General features: G+C 47.0%; 1 protein-coding gene across 1 annotated transcript in view; it reads right to left on the bottom strand.

Annotated features, from left to right (window-relative positions):
• Positions 1-12,810, bottom strand: part of LOC120939888 (serum paraoxonase/arylesterase 2-like) — a 72,964-nt gene extending 60,154 nt beyond the window's left edge. The window contains exon 1 of the mRNA XM_040352304.1: positions 12,670-12,810. Within this exon, the coding sequence (XP_040208238.1) occupies positions 12,670-12,743 (74 nt within the window). The 5' untranslated portion in view covers positions 12,744-12,810. The remainder of the gene's footprint in view (positions 1-12,669) is intronic.
• Positions 12,811-21,412: the final 8,602 nt, after the last annotated feature.

Below are 21,412 nucleotides of genomic sequence, written 5' to 3'. Positions count from 1 at the left end.
CATGTTATCTATACGTCCACTTAAAGTATAGGATCGTTAATTTATCCCTTAACTAACCCCATTGGTGAGGGTCGGGCTTTTTGTTTAAAGTCCCATGCAAAGCAATGGGAAAAGTATGTTCCCACATAACTTCTGTGTTCCTGTCTGCTGTCCCATGTTTTTTTCCAACAGTACTATGAATACCTTGGCTGGTGGTGATATATGTTACAACAACATGGCGTCTTGGTTAACAACATCTGACCTTACATTAATTACATATGACCTTCCATAACTGTCCCCAAGGGACCCGGGCTGGCTCAACGCGATTGCCACTGCGCTGACAAGCCATTCACCTCTGCAGCTAGGGGTTCGGATCCCGCTCTCGGCTACATGTGAATTGAGTTTGGTGGTCTCAGCTCGGCCCCCGGTGGGTGTGCTATGCGAGGTAAGCCTGCGCTTAGTATGCCCACCTCCCTCCCACAAAAACCACCACACTTACACACGCACTCGCAATTGGGTTAACATGCACGCACTCTGACCATGCGGTCTCTAAAAAGAGAGGCGAAGGACTAACGGGGCTGGTTGAGCGGGCAAATCCTCTCACTCCCTTATAGGGAGTCCCTCTGCCCCGTGGGGCTTCGAAGCGGAGCAGGTAGGACGGTCTGTGTGGGAGGACCCCCTCACACCCGCCATTGCCACCCGGGGCATGGAGAAAGGTGGCAGATTACCTCTGGGGGAGGCCTGCCTACTCCCAACTCCTGCAGTCCGGCTCCTCTCTCGAGTACACGCACAAAATACACTTTAGGGAAAAAAAAACATAACTGTGACCAATAACTTACCAGGATGATATTTATTCCGGATACGCCTGACCCGGTTCATCTGGCGCCTCTTCAGGTCGGACCACTTTTTGAGGATCGCCATGCGAGTGTGTTCTTCGCCTAGTTCCTCAATCAGGGAGCTTATAACTCCCTGTTTTTCTTGCTGCCTCCGCAGCTCATCGTATCCTGTTTCCAGGAACTTCTGCAAGATGAAGAACAAAGTATATTGTAATACTTTTGTTGACAGCCTTATGGATATATGACATAAATGTATGCTATTCAACAATTGGAAGCATTCTCGCCTTATTAATCAATGACAGGGGTAACATGACAGATTTTATATACTGCCATTTCCGTCGCCACCTTTTTTACATAAATATAGCAGCCATTATCATTTGCATAATTATGAATATATACTAACTTTTAAACTAGACTAAAATGCAGTTGAAGATAATGAAATAACAGTGGTCAAAATACTTACACAAATCAGCAACTTTTCCTCAGATACAGTGAAATTACTTCCAACCATCTTGCTCTGCGATTGCGTTGCGATCATAAAGTTGGAAACTGGCAAGGGTCCAGGAAATGGTCGCGTGTTGTTCGCGTGTTGATTGCGCTGCTTGGACCGAGATGGGTCCATATGGCTTCGGCTGTATGGACCACAGTAACTCTTTTCCCTGTCAGGAGCCTAACGCCCCGGGGGGTCAGAGACGGGACCTTTTCGGAGGACCACTGACGTATGCAACCGTCGCAGTTTTTTGTGATGTCACTCTTTAGGTGTGTGCAAATTTTTCCTTGCACCGGGTGGAGTTTTTGGGTTGTGTTTTGCACGCCACAGGCTTTTCAACAGAAAATAACCAGCTGGAGGCAGAATGGTTGCAAAACACTACGGGTTTGTTACCTAACTCTGGGTTTCAAGACCAGTCCACCTCCAGCTGTTGCAAAACTACTACTCCCATCAGCCACGGTCTGTCAGTGCATGCTAAGAATTTTACTTTTGCTGCATCTAGGGTGCCACAGTTTAGAGACCCGTGCATAAAGGCCTGAAAAATGTGGGCCTGCAGAACTTACAATACTAGAAGTGCCAGCATTCCCAGGCATGCTGGAAGTTGTAGTTCTGCAACATCTAAAGGGCAATATGTATTCGAACGTCCTTGGGCCTTGAGGACACTGAAGTCAGGACGTTCGCATACGTCCTATGTCCAAAAAAATTTTAAATTCATTATGCTAAATAACAAGGAAAAGTGCCTAAATACACATTTGCCAACCAGGGTGTCTGCAGCTGTCCAGGCATGCTGGGACTTGTAGTTTTGTAAAAGCAGGAGACACATTTTTGGTTAAATACTAATATCTGATCATATATACTAACTTTTAAACTAGACTTAAATGCAGTTGAAGATGATGAAATAACAGTGGTCAAAATACTTACACAAATCAGCAACTTTTCCTCAGACTTTGAGAAATTGCTTCCCACCATGTTGCTGTAATATTGGGAAACTGGCAAGGCTCCAGGAAATGGTCGCGTGTTGTTCGCGCAATTGCGCATGCGCGATCGAAAAATCGCAATCGCAATATGTATTTTGGTTAAAATATCATACATATTCGATTTCAGAGTGCTGCTACAGCAGTTTTCGAAATATCTGCAATAAATTTCGCATTCGCATGTTGCGATATTTCGATAAAATATCAGGAATATTCTGAGCCAATCAGAGCGCTCCTCCAGCATATCTCGAAATTGCGCAATAAATATCGCATTCGCATGTTGCGATATTTCGATAAAATATCAGGAATATTCTGAGCCAATCAGAGCGCTCCTCCAGCATATCTCGAAATTGCGCAATAAATATCGCAATCGCATGTTGCGATATTTCGATAAAATATCACGAATATTCTGAGCCAATCAGAGCGCTCCTCCAGCATATCTCGAAATTGCGCAATAAATATCGCATTCGCATGTTGCGATATTTCGATAAAATATCACGAATATTCTGAGCCAATCAGAGCGCTCCTCCAGCATATCTCGAAATTGCGCAATAAATATCGCATTCGCATGTTGCGATATTTCGATAAAATATCACGAATATTCTAAGCCAATCAGAGCGCTCCTACCGCAGTTATTAAAAAATCGCAATTATTTTCGCATTCGCAATAGCGAAAAATCGCATTCAATTAATTTCGATAAAATATCACGAATATTCGAATTTAGCGAATATATCTCGAATATTCGAATATATATTCGAGATATATCGCGAAATCGAATATGGCATATTCTGCTCAACACTACTAGGCTCCGCTGTGGTACCCAACCCGGATTCTGGGGACAGCGGGAGGTATGCACTCTTGTCAGTTGCCAGGAATGGGGAACTGCAGCACCCGCTTTTTGGGCTCCGCCTCTGGAAACAGACAAGGAGGAGGGAGGGGAGCACTTTGGAGCTTCGGCGCCCCCTCCTCTGCGGCGCCTGGGTGCGGAGCACCCCGTGCACCCTGCCTAGGATCGGATCCATTTAGTGATGCCTGGTCTGTAGCCTGCAGTGCTGATCAGAATATACCAGCAGGGCGGCTGAAGTCAATCAGTAGATCGATTTCTTGACCACAGTGGCCACACATGGATGGAAATCCTACAGAAGCGAATTAAATTGGATGGATCCTTGTAAGGCTGGCTTTACGCCTCATACACACGATCGATTTCCATAGGACAAATCTGTGGAATTTTGTGCGAAGGGCGTTGGCCGTGGACTTGTTCTGCATACAGACGGCAGAAATTTTTCAGCCAGCATACACAAAACTATGTGGTTTTTCTTTCCTTTACCGCCACCCTTTAGGCAACTTTTGCTAATGTTGTCTTATGGTTAGCATTGGTTCTGAGCATGCGTGTTTGTACTTTGGATTTTATTGGGACAGACTTGTGTACACACGATCGGATAATCCGACGGCACACATTTGTTGTCGGAAAATTTGAGAGCATGCTATCCCACATGTGTTGTCGGAAATTCCGACAACAATTGTCCGATGGAGCGTACAAACGGTCGGGTTACCAGAAAACCTTTGGGGGGGTTCAGGTGTGAGGGTGGAGAGGTGATGAAAATGGTGGAGGTCCACTTTAACCACTTAAGGACCGCATCCTGCACATTTACGTCGGCTGAATGGAACGGCTGGGCACATGCATGTACAGGTACATCCTCTGCTAGTGCCCAGCCGTGGGTCGCGGGACCCGATCGCCGCTGGAGTCCTGTGATCGGTCCCCGGAGCTGAAGAACGGGGAGAGCCGTGTGTAAACGTAGCTTCCCAGTTCTTCACTGTGGCTCCGTCATCGATCGTGTGATCCCTTTTATAGGGATACACAATCGATGACGTCACACCTACAGCCACACCCCCCTACAGTTAGAAACACATATTAGGTCATACATAACCCCTTCAGCGCCCCCTTGTGGTTAACTCCCAAACTGCAACTGTCATTTTCACAGTAAACAATGCATTTTTTGCTGTGAAAATGACAATGGTCCCAAAAATGTGTCAAAATTGTCCGAAGTGTCCGCCATAATGTCGCAGTCACTAAAAAAATAAATAAAATAAAAAAACGCTGATCGCCGCCATTTTATTTTAAAAAATATTATTAATAAAAATGCAATAAAACTATCCCTTATTTTGTAAACGCTATAAATTTTGCGCAAACCAACCGATAAACGCTTATTGCGATTTTTTTACCAAAAATAGGTAGAAGAATACGTATCGGCCTAAACTGATGAAAACAAATTTTTGGGGGATATTTATTATAGCAAAAAGTAAAAAATATTGCATTTTTTTCAAAATTGTCGCTCTATTTTTGTTTATAGCGCAAAAAATAAAAACCGCAGAGGTGATCAAATACCACCAAAAGAAAGCTCTATTTGTGGGAAAAAAAGGACGCCAATTTTGTTTGGGAGCCACGTTGCACGACCGCGCAATTGTCAGTTAAAGTGACGCAGTGCCGAATCGCAAAACCTGGCCGGGTCCTTTAGCTGCCTAAAGGTCCGGGTCTTAAGTGGTTAAGACCAAGCACGTATTGACCAGCTGTGGTTAGTGGCAGTTGATGTGCCCACCTTGTTGGGTGTATTGGTGGAGGAAGAAGTCTTACAACAAGCAGAGACAACCACAGAGGAAGTGTCTGCAAGCCAGTGTGCCGAGAGGAATCTTCGCAGAAATGTTACTGAGCAGCCAAAAGAAAAATGAATTGCAGTCACATCAACTCCGACCCGACTTCCTGCAACATCTGCAAAATACATCCCAATCCGAACCACGGCTTTCCACAGGAAAATGTTTTAACCTTTTATCTCTGCCCTGCCATATATAAATCCCGGTGTCCCCATCACAGATTTATATCATCATCATGAACTCCACACTGTGCAATTTCACTCCGTAGATTCATGAAGTTCTTGTATGGCCAAACTTTTTCACCCCCCCCCCCCCCCCCCCCCGCATAGAGCAAGGAAGGGTATACAGTATATTCCCTGACAGTTTTTTTTTTTTTGGTGCGTCTGTCCTATTGGGGACATTTTCCTTCACTTCCTGTCTCAACAGGAAGCTGGTGGAAATCTCCAAGAGTGAAGGGGGCTTCTCATGGTTTGTTTACATGTGAATGCCGCTCATGTAGCTTAAGGCCAGGTTCACACCTATGCGAATTGAGTGCGGTTTAAACCGCATCTAATTCGCAGGACATTTCAAAATGCATTGTTTTCAATGAGGCTGGTTCACATATGTGCGATGCATCCGCACTGCGTATTGCCTCCAAACCGCATGCGGTTTTTATGTCTTGCGGTGCGGCTAAGGTACAAATTCAGTCCCATTATCTTCTATGGGTACGCATCTAATTCGCACATGTGTTCAGTTCTCTGCAGGAATTTCTCTCATTCAGCTCAATACAATTCTCCCCCACTCTCCTCTCACCCGGAACTTCTCTTTCTGAATGAACATCGTGAGTGATCGGTAGTGTGTGTTTGGGCTTTGGGGTGCACACCCTAATGCAATAGGCTGCGCACACCTATGCCCTTCGACCTGGCCCTTTAACCACTTCAGCCCTGGAGGATTTGGCTGCCCAATGACCAGGCCTTTTGCGATTCGGCACTGCATCACTTTTACGGACAATTGCGCGTACGACGTGGCTCCCAAATAAAATTGACGGCCTTTTTTCTCCCACAAAAAGAGCTTTCTTTTAGTGGTATTTGATCACTTCTGTGGTTTTTATTTTTTGCGCTATAAACAAAAAAAGAGCGACAATTTGGAAAAAAAATATATTTTTTACTTTTTGCTATAAGAAATATCCCTAAAAAAATGTATAAACTATTTTTTTCCTCGGCTTAGGCCTATATGTATTGCTTCTACATATTTTTGGTAAAATAAATAAAACTAAAACGCAATAAACGTATATTAATTGGTTTACGCAAAAGTTGTAGTGTCTACAAAATAGGGGGTAGTTTTATGGCATTTTTATTATTATTTTTTTTTTTACTAGTAATGGCGGCGATCAGCGATTTTTATCGTAACTGCGACATTATGGCGGACACATCGGACACTTGACGCTATTTTGGGACCATTGTCATTTATACAGTGATCAGTGCTATAAAAATGCATTGATTACTGTGTAAATGACACTAGCAGGGAAGGGGTTAACCATTGGTTACCCACCAGGGGCAAGAAAGGGGTTAAGTGTGTCCTAGGGAGTGATTTTAACCGTGTGGGCTCTGGGCTACCAGTGACATGACACTGATCACTGCTCCTGATGTCAGGGAGCAGTAGATCAGTGTCCCGTCACTAGGCAGAACAGGGAGATGCCTTGTTTACATAGGCACTCCCCTATTCTGCGGCTCCGTGACACGATCGCGGGACACCGGCTGACACTGCGCGAAATTAAAGCAATGTATATATACATTGCTTTCGCAGCCACGCCATTCTTCGGGCGTATAAGTGTGTGGCGCGGTCAGCAAGTGGTTAAGGATGCCGGGAGGCGGGGTAGGGTTTAGAATCATGGGACCAGCTGCCACATGATCGGAAAGTTTTCCGATCGCAAGCAGTAGCCAGGAGACTTCCGTTGGTAAATGTGTCGGGAGTGCACAGGGCGCGCACTCTCGTCACGGTTGTATTTTCACTAATGCACGCAAATATGTGGTCGCTCGGAACCAAGGCCCACCCGCCAAGAGCCCTCATATTTGCGTGCGGCTGGCACGAAGAGATTAAACAGCATACGGCATTTGGCAGGTCTTACCCCACCGAACGCGACCAATGCAAGTCAATTGGGCCGTGCCGCAATTAATGTAATGCGAGCGTTTGCAGAATGGTAGTGCAGCATCTACAGTGGTTAAATCCCTCTAAAGAGGGATCCAACGCAAATCACTGGTAAATAGTTTTTGCTCATCCCTCCACCTGGTACATGTGCTGGACAGTTTGTTCTGTTGAAAAACAGAATTGCTGGCCAGATCACCAAGTGAAAATAAAAGAAAAAAGCCCCCAAAAAAAACAACTAATGCAGCCATCCCATCTAAGAATAGTGATCAATCATTTTACCCCACATCCAATTCGCATGTCAGTAGACTGTGACCGGTAGTGGCGGCTGGTGCTTACTAATTTGGGGGGCAGCAAACCAATAACACCCCCCCCCCCCCCCAGTGGGAGATGAGGCTGTTCTCTCCCCCCTGGAGACAGACATGAATGCAGGAACACCCCCCCCCCCCCCACACACACACACACAGGAGACAGGCAGTCTCCTCACCTTAGGAGCTGCTGCGGATGAGCCATCATGGCGGCTGGTGGGTCAGCATCCCCTGCTTCTCCCCCGGCCATGTGCCACCTTCCTCCTCCTCCCCCTTGGCCAATAAGATCGCTTCTCCTTTCGGCCAATTAGGAAATGGGTCTTGCCACCCGCTTCCTGATTGGCTGCGAGGAGAATTAGTGCTATGAGTTTTTGCCATTGTCACACAACTGGGTGGGCTCGGAGCTCAGTGCCTTGAGTCCACACTCTTTTGAAGCCTATTAGGCCCCGTACACACGAGAGGATCTATCCGCTGGAATTGATCTGCGGATCAGTTCCAGCGGATAGATCCGCTGGTGTGTACATCCCAGCGGATCTTTTTCCGCGGATTTTTTTCTGCCCGACCGATTTCCAGCAGATAAAAATTTCTTAGCATGCTAAGAAATCTATCCGCTGGAATCGGCTTCAGCGGATCGATCCGGTGGTCTGTACAGACTCACCGGATCGATCCGTCCGATTCCCTCCCTCGCATGCGTCGTAATGATTCGACTCATGCGTGGGTATCCTTATATGACAGCGTCACGCACGTCGCCGCATCATCAACGCGGCGACGGCGCGACACGTCATCGCGAAGGGATTTCTGCGCGGATTTCGATCAGATGGTGAGTACACTCCATCGGATCCAAATCCGGGGAAATCCTCGAGAGGATTTATCCGCGGATACGGTCCGGCGGACCGTATCCGCGGATCAATCCTCTCGTCTGTACCCGGCATTAGAGCCTCTGGCTCTAATCGCGTGCTAGAAAAAAAAAAAAAACACAAAAAAAAACCACCCCCCCCCCCATTGGAATCCATGCATCCAGCACCCTGTATGTAGATTAGGGGGCCGACTCATGGAAAGGGGGGCGGCGCCCGTGCGTCCCTAATGGATGGGCCTGCCACTGGTGACTGGCTCTCAATGGTGCTGCTTCACACAGTCCTGAGACAGCTAAAGGAGTGAATTCCACAGTCCTATGCGTCTTCGGGTCCGGTTCAGGTCCGAATTCAGCCAAAAATTGCACCGGACCCCCTGCTGTGAGCAGCTCCACACAACAGCCTGAATGGAGGAGAGAGATGCATTATATATCTCTCTCTTTGCAGAGAAAAAAAATTATAATTATATAAGACGCATAGGACTGTGCAATTCACGCCTTTAGCCGTCACAGGACTAAAGCACCAGCACCATTGAGAGACAGTCACCAGTGGCAGGCCCATCCATTAGGGACGTACGGGCGCCACCCCCCTTACTATGCGTCAGATGCATGGATTCCAATGGGGGGGGGTTGTTTTTGTTTTTTTGGTGTTTTTTTCTAGCACGTGATTAGAGCCAGAGGCTCCAATAGGCTTTTTTAATATACACACACACACACACACACACACCTAGATCAAGGCTTGATCTAGGTCAGTGCCAGGATTAGCGTTTGGGTCAGGGTCAAAGGACAAGGTCAGTAATATACTGTGGGCTAGATTCAGCATTGATTTACGCCGGCGTATCTATAGATACGTCGCGTAAATTCAAAGCTGCGCCGGTGTATCTTCTTTCTGTATTCAGAAAGCAAGATACGCCGACATTAGCCTAAGATGCGACTGGCGTAAGTCTCTTACACCGTCGTTTCTTAGGGTGCATATTTACGCTGGCCGCTAGGTGGCGTTTCCGTCGTTTTCGGCGTAGAATATGCAAATGACCTAAATACGCCGATTCACAAATTTACGTACGCCCGGCGCTATTTTTTACGTTGCCGCGTCAAATTTTGAATTTTTGACGTCGTTTGCGTAAGTCGTTCGCGAATGGGTCTGGACGTAATTTAGGTTCACGTCGAAACCAATGACGTCCTTGTGGCGTACTTTGGAGCAATGCACACTGGGAAATTTCACGGACGGCGCATGCGCCGTTCGGGAAAAACGTCAATCGGGTCACCAAGTATTAACATAAAACACGCCCCCTCATCCTCATTTGAATTAGGCGCGCTTACGCCGGCCCCATTTACGCTACGCCGCCGTAACTTAGAAGGCAAGTGCTTTGTGAATACAGCACTTGCCTCTCTAACTTACGGCGGCGTATTGTAAATATGATACGCTGCGCCGCCGTAACAATGCGCGCCCCTACCTGAATCTAGCCCTGTATGTTTTTGGACAGATTTTTTTTTTTTTCCATTAGGTAGGAAACAATTGTTTCTGGGCTGTACTACGTGTACAAACAAATAACACACATATGTGGTATCGCTGCGATCATCAGGACGAGGGGACGAGGGGAATTTGGGTTGTTCTTTGGTGGTAGGTTAGTAGTAAGGATGAGCTCCGGTGTGTTTGCACAGTACACGTGCAGCGCCCGCCAGGAAGTCTACATGGCGCTGCGCAAATCACAGGCAGGGAGACATTGTCCCGATGCTCGGCTGCAGAGATCGGGAAATGTCTCCCTGCCTGTGATTAGCGCAGCACTGTGCAGACTTCCTGGCGGGCTCTTCACGTGTACTGTGCGAACACGCCGGAGCTCATCCTTAGTAGCAAGAAACGCACATTTTTTTTCTTTGTTTTTTACTATTTTGGGCCAGTTTTCCTTTGATAATAATAAATAAAACAAAAAAAAAAAATCAGGAGATATCCAACCTCATCACCAACTAAAAGTCTAATTTGTCCTGAAAAAAACAAAACAAAGGTATATTCATATGTGTTCATCCCTTTTAAACCTGAACACATATGAATTACACAGTTTCTAAACCCAATGTAATGCAGGTAAGGCACCAAGTGAGTTTAATTACACCCTTAATCAGCCACAGAACCCGAGTAATTAAAAAACTTGTTTAATCACAAAGTTGTTGTAATGATATCATGTACCTTTAAGGGCCCTTTCACACTGGTGCGTTTTTGCGGTAAAGATAGCGCTATTAAAACGCCCCCCATGCCCCTCTCCATTGAAATGAACTATAAACGCGGTAAAAACGCTGTAAAAACGCAGTAAAATCGCTCTGTTTTACTGCGATTTTAACGCTCCGTTTTTACAGTGTTTAATTCATTTCAATGGAGAGGGTCATGGGGAGCGTTTTATGAGCGTTTTATGAGCGCTATTTTTACCGCGAAAAGGCGGCAAAAACGAACCAGTGTGAAAGGGCCCTTACTAATGGCCCGTACACACCATCCGAATATCGGACGAAAACGATTGTCCGAGGAAGAATCGTACGATTTTCGGATCATGTGTACACTACTTTCGAGAGCCGATCACGACAGTTCATCTGATATTATTCAATCGGACAAGCGCGACAATTTTCCTCGTACGATACCAGATCGTACCATTTTCATTTAGTCAGTACAGCTGTCGTCCGAAAATACAATACAAATACATTAGAACACGTGACATCACTTCCGATTTTTTTTTTTTCTTTTTGTCGTACCATAGCCGCCAACTGTATCAGTCGGCCCTGCCCCTGGCGCGCTGCGTCATTGGATGTGATTGACAGCAGCGCCAGCCAATGGCTGCGCTGCTATCAATCTGCCTAACCAATCAACGGCCAGGCTGGGAACCGAACAGGATGACGGGGTTGCGCGCGGGACTTTCAAGGGGTGAGGTAAGTAAAACGGGGGTTCGGGGCGGTGCTGTCGGATGTTTTTTCTCCTTAATGCATAGGATGCATTAAGGTGAAAAAACATTTGCCTTTAATGGAAGTCGCCCCAAGTCAGATCCTCATCTATATTGATGCGATTTGTTTCCGACATTACAGGAAGATTACGAGGCATTCCTGAAAGTTGCTTCTTAACTACTTGCCGACCAGCCGCAGTCATTTTACGGCGGCAGGTCGCCTCCCCTGCGCGAGAGCCCGTAGCTCTACGTCGGCTCTCTCACAGGTCACCAGGGGCGCGCGAGACTCCCGTGCACGGCGGGCGTGATCGTCGCCGGGCACCCGCGATCGCTCTTTACAGAGCGGGGACCGGGAGCTGTGTGTGTAAACACACAGCTCCCGGTCCTGTCAGGGAGAGAAATGCTGATCTTCTGTTCATACAATGTATGAACAGCGATCAGTCATTTCCCCTAGTGAGGGCACCCCCCTACAGTTAGAACACACCCAGGGAACACACTTAACCCCTTCCCCGCCCCCTAGTGTTAACCCCTTCCCTGCCAGTGGCATTTTTATAGTAATCAATGCATTTTTATACCACTGATCGCTTTAAAAATGCCAATGGTCACAAAAATGTGTCAAAAATGTCTGAAGTGTCCGCCATAATGTCGCAGTACAAAAAAAAAAAAAAAAAAAGCGCTGATCGCCGCCATTACTAGTAAAATAAAAATATTAATAAAAGTGCCATAAAACTATCCCCTATTTTGTAAACGCTATAACTTTTGCGCAAACCAATCAATAAACGCTTATTGCGATTTATTTTTATGAAAAATATGTAGAAGAATACGTATCGGCCTAAACTGAGGGAAAAAAAATGTTTTTTTTTATATATTTTTGGGGGATATTTATTATAACAAAAAGTAAAAAAAAAAATCATTTTTTTCAAAATTGTCGCTCTATTTTTGTTTATAGCGCAAAAACTAAAAACCGCAGAGGTGATCAAATACCCCAAAAAGAAAGCTCTATTTGTGGGGAAAAAAGGACGCCAATTTTGTTTGGGAGCCACATCGCGCGACCGCGCAATTGTCAGTTAAAGTGACGCAGTGCCGAATCGCAAAAATTGCTCTGGTCTTTGACCAGCAATATGGTCCGGGGGTTAACGCATCAAAGTTACGCATCAAAGTAGTACAGCAAGTCACCTGGCAAAGGGCGACTTTCAGGTCGCAGTAGCGTGCACCGAGGGTTAACGTGCAGGAGTTTAGACGTTAATCCCTCTTTCCCGCTCTGCTCTCCTTTTTCTGTATTCACATTCTTTTGCAATTAAAATAAATAACCCAGCATGAAGAACAAGCCCCCCCACTTGTGACGACCACAGCAGATTTACCCCCCCTGGGAAACTCACGCCGCCATGTTTTAGGAGTGCTGACCCTTTAAATGTTAAAAGCCTTCTGAGCTGCTCCATGAAGCTGCTAGGAAATGCAGAGATCACATCTTTGTACGATGCAAAAACACATTCCACAAACTTTTCACCCGCCAACTCCTAATCTTTAGCTGTACTTACGTGAAATGCACGATCCTTTCTCCTAGAAAAGCCAGGAAGACCCCAAAGAGTGTGATTTTCAGCAGTTTCCCCATGCCTGCCCTGCAGTGCTGTTATGTGCTGCACCCTACAGAGGAAGAAGCTGGAAGGGCTGGAGGGGGCGGAGCCCACAGTCCAGGAACTTTATACACCATTCTATGGGCTGGTGACCTTGTTTACATTGCATGGTGTAGATGATATTCCACATTGTTATGGCATACAATGAAGTTTGCGTCTTTTAACCCTTTCATGACTAAGCCTATTTCTGACATTTGGTGTTTACAAGTTAAAAATCCATATTTTTTGCTAGAAAATTACTTAGAACCCCCACATACTATAATATATATATTTTTTTAGCAGAAAATCTAGAGAATTAAATGGCGATTGTTGCAATATTTTATGTCACACAGTATTTGTGCAGTGGTGTTTTGAAAGTCAACTTTTTGGGGAAAAAATTAACTTTCATGAATAAAAAAAAAAAAACGAAAAAGTAAATGTAGCGCTGCCCCCGAAGGAGCTGCTGATTTGTTGTTGGGATCGGCGTATTGGCAACAAGGCCATCACCGGGGTCCGTTGGATGCGCACCCTAAAGGTGGATGCCGCACCTGGAACCTGGAACCCGCTGGAAGAACCAATAAAGATGGCGTCTGCCACAGATATACCCCTCCCCAGCATGCTCCGTGAGGGAAAACTCCTCTAATTGGCTGCTGGGGAAAAGTGGCTCTGCCAGAACCCCTCTAGCGCCACCTGTCGCCCAGGGGTGGAAACAACACCCCTGAAGTGCAGGCTGACCTACAGGACATTTCTGGAATGACAGCAGCCCAAATTTGACAAATTGTGAATGGGAGAAAAAATAACTCTGCCATTCCCCACTAACTTTAGCGTAGTGCCCATACTGAAAGTAAGGGGGCCCTACATAATGTTAGCCCAATTTTTTCGTATAATGTGAAAGATGATGTTACGCCAAGTTAATAGATACCAAACATGTCACGCTTTATAATTGCACGCACTCGTGGAGTGGCGACAAACTACGGTACCTAAAAATTTCCATAGGTGACGGTTTAATTATTTATTTATTTTTTACGGTTACCAGGTTAGAGTTACAGAGGAGGTCTAGTGCTAGAATTATTGCTTTCACTCTGACGATCGCAGCGATACCTCACATGTGTGATTTGAACACCGTTTACATATGCAGGAGCGACTTCCGTATGCGTTTTCTTTGCTGCGCAAGCTCGCAGGGACGGGGGCGCTTTAAAAAAAAAATCTTATTTATTTTATTTATTTTTACATTATTATACAGTAAAACCTTGGTTTGTGAGTAACTTGGTTTGAGAGCGTTTTGCAAGACAAGCAAAATGTTTTAATACATTTTTGCCTTGATATACAAGCGGTGTCTTGATATAAGAGTAGCGTCATGTCACAACTGAGTATAAAAAAGTTGAGAGGAGCCTCTAAGTGTAGCAATATGGTTACATTTAATGAAGTTACAACATTTAGCAACTTATTGCTACACTTAGAGGCGCCTCTCTTCTCTTTTATAGCCTGTAAAAAAAAAATACTTTGATATACAAGTGCTTTGGATTACAAGCATGTTTCTGGAACGAATTATACTCGCAAACCAATGGATCACGTTTATTGCTGTCACAAGGAATGTAAACATCCCTTGTGGCAGTAATAGGTGGTGACAGGTACTCTTTATTGAGAGATCAGGCGTCTAAGAGACCCCCAATCCCTCCTTTACACTTCAAAGTATTCAGATCGCTGAAAACTGTGATTCTGAATACTGTGTATTTTTTTAAATCCGGCGCCATTGGCAGCCGAGAAAACCGGAAGTGACGTTGTGACGTCACTTCCTTTACGGCTTCCTGCCAGTTTCAGAGGTGGCGCATCGTGGATCGGGTCTCCCAGTGGGACGGGAGGCCCCCTCCCGCTCCTCCGGGATAACAACCAAGAGATTTTTAGCCGCATTGGTTGTTTTCACCGGAAAGCCGATCGCCCGCTCTAAAGAACGCAGCTGCGGGCACATACTTGCCAACTGTCCCGTTTTTAAAGGGACAGTCCCGTGAAATAGGACCTAGTCCCGGCTAATTTAGCCTGCCGGGACTTGTCCCGGCTAGTGGGGAAGGCAGGTGCGGCAGTATGTTTATATATCTCCCTGCAGTCCCCGGCTGCCTGGTCCTGACTCCTGACACACACACAGTGCAGAGTGCAGTGGAGTGAACTGAGCCCCGCCCCCCTCCTTCTCCTGCTGTGTGATGTTTCCTGTGTACACAGAGGAGGAGGGGGAGGAGAAGGAGGCTCACCACGCTGCTGCCGAGAAAAGCTGCTCGTCTGACAAGATGACACATGTCCTGATGCAAAGTAAGTGAGCCTTCCAGAGGGGGAGGGAGGGGGTCATGCCTACGGGTTACAGTTTACTGTGAGTAATTTTGGGGGAAAGGATATGTTCTAGGGGGAACTTTATGATGTATGCTGCAAGGGGGCTTGGATATGAAATCCACCCCCTTAGCACATATTCCTCCCCCCAAATTAAAGCTGCTGTCTGCCACAGAGGGGGTGGCCCTTGGCATCCCAGAAGAGATGTGGCAAATTGCTCCAGGTGCCCATACTAATGCCCCCTTTCCAGGCAAGTTAGCAAAGTGTGGGTTCCAGGTTACAGGTCCAGGTTCACACTGAAAAACACAGGAACACGCTGTGCATTCTGTGCAATTTCAGCCCAATTATGTCCGCACACTCTCTGACCATCTCCTGTACCATGTCTGCAGTCTCTGACCGTCTCCTGTAGTATGTCTGCGGTCTCTGACCATCTCCTGTACCATGTCTGCAGTCTCTGACCGTCTCCTGTAGTATGTCTGCGGTCTCTGACCATCTCCTGTACCATGTCTGCAGTCTCTGACTAAGGATGGGTTCCAGCGTTTTCACACAGCCCATGTGCAGAGCCCACCAAGAAGTCAGCACTGCGCTAATCACAGGCAGTGAGTCATAGGTGTACAAGGCAGGAGGTGTGCTAATACTTGTAGTCCTTTATATTGGACCTTCCCTTACCCTAAGGACTTCCTCTCTCCTCTTACACAATCACAGAGGTTGTATCAATTTCCTGTAATTCTCTCTTTATTGAGTAGACCCTATAATCCAGTGGTCTCAAAGTACCGGCCCGCGGGCCATTTTCGGCCCGCGGACCAGTTATAAATGGCCCGCAGGCAGGGCGGAAGTGGGGGGAGTAGATTTCCTTTACATGCAGAGTAGCGCAGGAAGCGTCTCTGTCATAAGTTCACTTCTCTGTCTCACGCTGCAGCTGCTCCCCGCCCCCCGGCGCCCCCCCCTCTCTCTTCTCGTCCATCCCTATTTGCTTGTGATATCACCTGGGATGGACGAGAAGAGAGGGGGGGGCCGCCGGGGGGCGGGGAGCAGCCGCAGCGCGAGACAGAGAATCGAACATATGACAGACGCTTCCTGCGCTACTCTGCATGTGAAGAAAAAAGAAAAACAAGTAAACGCTGACATGTACACTGATTGTGCCCCATGTGCTCTGTTTGTTCCCCATGTACCCCGATTGTGACCTCATGTTCCCCATGTGCCCCATGTACCCTGATTGTACCCCGATTGTGCCCCCATGTACCCCGATTGTGCCCCGATGTGCCCCATGTACGTGCCCTCATGTACCCTGTTTGTACCCTGAATCTGCTCCATGTACCCTGATGTGCTCCGATGCGCCCCATGTGCTCCGATGCGCCCCATGTACCCTAATGTGCCCCGATTGTGCTCTGATGTGCCCCATGTACCCTGATGTGCCGGGCTCTGTACCCTGATGTGCCGGGCTCTGTACCCTGATGTGCCGGGCTCTGTACCCTGATGAGCCGGGCTCTGTACCCTGATGTGCCGGGCTCTGTACCCTGATGTGCCGGGCTCTGTACCCTGATGAGCCGGGCTCTGTACCCTGATGAGCCGGGCTCTGTACCCTGATGTGCCGGGCTCTGTACCCTGTCGTGCCGGGTCCTGTGCCCTGTCGTGCCGGGTCCTGTGCCCTGATGTGCCAGGCTCTATACCCTGATGTGCGCTGTGCCCTGTACCCTAATGTGCTGGGCTCTGTGACCTAATGTGCTGTGCCCTGATGGTGAGTGGTCAGTGTGTAGTGGTCAGTGTGCAGTGTAGTGGTCATCGTGTAGTGCAGTGGTCAGTGTGCAGTGGTCGGTGTGCAGTGTAGTGGTCAGGGTTAATAATGCATCCACTGACACCAGTGCTGGGGGTAAAAATGCATCCACTTACAGCAGTGCTGGTGGTAATAATGCGCTCGCTGACACCAGTGCTGGTGGTAATAATGTGTTCGCTGACACCAGTACTGTTGTTTTTGAAGTTTGCATGCGGCCCCCCATGGCATATGAAAACTTGTCTTGTGGCCCTCAGGTAATTTGAGTTTGAGACCCCTGCTATAATCTGATAAGTAGGCGAAGATTATGCGGAGTGGGTGGAGCTTCGGGGAAGTGAGTGTGGTAATTAATTAATAGCTGTGCTGCAAAGTGTCCCTGGAATTTTTTTTTAAATGTTGGCAACTATGCGGGCATCAACCCGGTATAATCCCCTGAAAGCCGAGGACTCATATGTGCCTACACTCGGTGGCAAGGGGTTAATACTCATGTGTTTTCCTACAGAACTTTCCTGCGTGAAAATGCATTTGCAAATGGAAATCAGATTTTTCAGATGAGGCTGGTTCACATCTATGTGCTGCAGTTTAGTGTGTTTTTAGCCACTTCAGTACCGGACACTTTCACCCCCTTCCTGACCAGGCCAATTTTTAGCTTTCAGCGCTCCCAAGCCTCGTACACACAGTTCAGGATTTTGTCTAGCATACTAACTATCCGCAAATTGTCGTTCGACAAACGTTAACGTAGTGACGTACTACGAGAGTATAAAGAGGAGGTTCATTTCTCAAGCGCCACCCTTTGGGCCCCTTCTGCTAATTTCATGTTAGTAGAAGTTTGGTGAGCGTTGATTCGCACTTTTTTGTTAAGTGATTGTAAGCCTTTGACCTTGTACACCCAAGAGGATTTCCGCTGGAAACGGTCCGCCCGACCGTTTCCAGCGGATAAATCCTCTGGCGGATTTTGATCTGATGGCTGTACACACCATCCGATCAAAATCCCCGGGGAATACATCCGCGGTAACGTGGTCGCGCCGTCGCCGCGACGATGACGCGGCGACGTGCGCGACCTTGGAAGGTAAATACTTCCACGCATGCGTCGAATCATTACGACGCATGCGAGGGATGGGATCGGACAGACTTATCTGGTGAGTCTGTACAGACGACCGGATAAGTCCGGCGGACAGGATTCCAGCGGATAGATTTCTTAGCATGCTAAGAAATTTTTATCCGCTAAAAATCCGTCAGGCTGGATTTTTATCCGCCGGAAAATGTCCGCTAGGCCGTACACACGACCGGATCTGCTGGAACTGATCCGCTGATCAATCCCAGCGGATCGATCCGGTCGTGTGTACGGGGCATTTGAGTTTTTTTCTTTTTAAATAACAAACATATCATACTTACCTCCACTGTGCAATCTGCAGAGAGTGGCCCTGAACATCTTCTGGGGTCCCTCAGCGGCTCCTCTACGCATCGTATAACCCCCTAGGAGAAGCGATCTCCCTGGGGGGGATACCTTGCGGGCAGGGCCATCTTAATGCAAGGGCACTGCCCAGGGGCCCCAAGTGCATGGGGGCCCCACAATAATCTTGTATTACATCATACTTGCCAACTGTCCCGGATTTGCTGGGACAGTCATGCTTTTTACTAAACTGTCCCGATATGGTCGTGTCCTGGGAAGCGTCCCAGAATTTATACTGTGCCCCCCTGATCCCAGTATTTTGCCATCCTGCATTCCCCCTATACCGTGCTCTTTGTGTTTACTAGTCTTTGATTTATGGAATGTTTTCTTTTTGTAAAATCGATTTTATTAAAAGTACTAATGAATATATCTTTAATTCTATCAACTATTTATACTTTATTTCTTGAAAGTAGGTGTGTAAATTGGGGAAGGTTGGTAGGGGCCCCAGTGCATTACTGTGCCCAGGGGCCCATGATGCTATTAGGATGGCCCTGCTTGCGGGCACGCTCCCGAGTCCATCATTTAGCATCCATAGATGCCGAATGTAGCACTCGGCCCCGTCCCCCAGGCGCCCGCATCATTGGATTTGATTGACAGCAGCGTGAGACAATGGCTGCGCTGCTATCAATCTATCCAATCAAGAGCCGAGAATCCCGGGCAGAGGGAGAGCGCGTCTCCGCCGTGGGATATTCCAGGGCTCAGGTAAGTAAAACGGGGGGGGGGGGGGGTCACTGCAAGGTGTTTTTTCACCTTAATGCATTGGATGCATTAACCTCCCTGGCAGTATGATTATTTCAGATTTTAGGTGCTGAAAGCGGTACCATTATTTTGCATGGAAATTTGGCGTTTTATATTGTAGGCCTGTAATTCTTAGGAATAACTTACCTACATCTGTCCAAACAAGAGTCTAGTACACATCCCTGGTATGATAAAGTTTGAAACACAAAATCATAATTATAATATAATAAATAATAACAAATAATAATTTAATAATAATAATAATACTTTTTATTAAAAAAAATTGTAAATAATATAATCAAAAGCACTGACAATATTTTTTGGTCAAACAAGGGTGTAGTATTAGTAGTCATATTTCTTCAGTAAACGTCCCCGGTATGGAAAATTTTAAAACATGGTACAGCACAAAGTCCGATGTCACAATCGGGACAATAGAACCAGGTTTCTTTTCGAATTTTCCAGCCAGTGTCGTCACGCTTGGAGCAGCAAACCGCACACATCCTTGTGGGTGCTGTCTTCTTTTCAGTTGGTGGAATGTGGTCCATAAAGTGATGACCAGTCAGGCGTTCCGGGTTCACAACGCCAGCAGCACGACGTCCAGATCGATTTATAGCCGTTGGCATTTGGTGCTTGAGAAATATGAGTTTGGCAACCTTCCAAACAAAGTCTGCATGAACCATAGGCCTGTCACTCTTTTTTTTTCAGAAGAATAAATGCATTCTAAGAAGATGCCTGAAGATTTTTTTATAATATTTTTTTGTTGCTTCCTCATGGCTGGATAAAAGGCCATGGCCTGGTCAGCTCTGTCCACACCTCCCATGGTATTGTTGTAATCCAACACGACCTGTGGCTTCATTATGTCTTTTCCACCTTTGGTGTGTACCATGACAGCAGGGGAAGGTTGGCACCCTTAGACCTGGGGGGCAAGTTCAGTCAATTGGCCCATTGAACCGCCAAATCAGCTCACCATCCATGGCCCATCTGGTTTTTCAATGCAGCCTCACCAGTGCAGCCAACCCCAGTGCCCATCAATGCAGCCTGATCACTGGGGCAGGTTACATGGGGTGTATGGGGGAGGGTGGGGGGGTCAGCTATGGGTGTCAGGGTCTCTCTCGCACCACAGTGATCTCAGCAGGTCCTCCTGGGGGAGTAATGCTTCTGGTCCTAGGGTCAAGTTGCATCCCAGCACCCAGCCCTGCATCACGACTCCCTGGCACACCCTGCTTCCAAGAATCTGGTCTCCGGTAGTTGTAGTTTCCTCTGCGCTGCTCTGTTTTCCACCCACCGGGAGCTTGAGCGTGGACTACAACTCCCGGAATGCAACAGCTAGTGGTCGGCCGCCGACCCAACTTCCTAGACCAGAATAAAAAAGAAAATGGTAGCGGGCATCGGCTGCCGGCCATAAGTCAGGGCGGCCTGGGAGGCAATTGCCACCCTGCCCCCTGGCCCAGCCCTCCCCTGCATGACAGTAGAGGTGTTGTGAATGGTACTTCTAAGGCACACATCTTTTTTGTCACGCCATCTCAGTGCCATCATTTTTCCTTTCTACCAGGCAACTATTTCTCCTGCCTTGAGCTTTTTATTGGCAAAGGTTGACGGCATGTCACGCCGGTTAGCCCTAACGGTCCCATATGCGTCCGTCTTGTTCAGGAGAAGGAACTCATAGAGTTCTGGGGACATGTAAAAATTGTCTGTGGTGACACAGTAGCCCTGGTTCAGCAATGGCTCAATCAAAGAAAGAACCAAGGCGGTTGCCATTCCAAAACTGCTGAATCGTTCATTGAATTTGGTCCCTTTCCCGGTCTACAGGATCGAATTTCAGATGTACCCAGAGCTGGATTCACACAGCATGAACAATTTTAAGCTAAATCGTGCTCTCTTTGACGCGATATACTGTATCCAGCTGAGTCTTCCTTTGTAGGCCATTAGAGTCGGTTCACACATAGGCGGCACGACTTCGGGGGTGACTCTGCCATTCGCAAAACGACTTCTGTATAGAAGTCAATGCAGATCGCCCCGAGCCGCCCCCGAAAATACTACAGGAACCTTTTTTCTAAGTCGGAGCGACTTGCGTCGCTCCTATTAGAACGGTTCCATTGCATTCAATGGGACGCGACACATCAGGCCCCTGAGCCGCCTGTCGTGTCGCCCCAGTGTGAACCGGGTCTAAGACTTTCGTCAATACTTATGTCTCTGTCTGGAACATAGGTCTGCTGGAAATTCTTCAGAATTATTTGATAAATCTCCAATTTTTTTCAGTTTTGGAGCTGGATGAGAACTCTCATCAAAGTCTTCATTATTTGCAAAGTGCAAATATTTCATTATGAGAGAAAATTTGTATTCCGACATAACTGTGCTAAAAAAAAGGAGTGGCTAGTAACTTGTTG

This window comes from Rana temporaria, chromosome 5, assembly GCF_905171775.1.
Source record: "Rana temporaria chromosome 5, aRanTem1.1, whole genome shotgun sequence".
NCBI lineage: Eukaryota > Metazoa > Chordata > Amphibia > Anura > Ranidae > Rana > Rana temporaria.
This window is presented reverse-complemented; position numbering and strand designations above follow the sequence as displayed.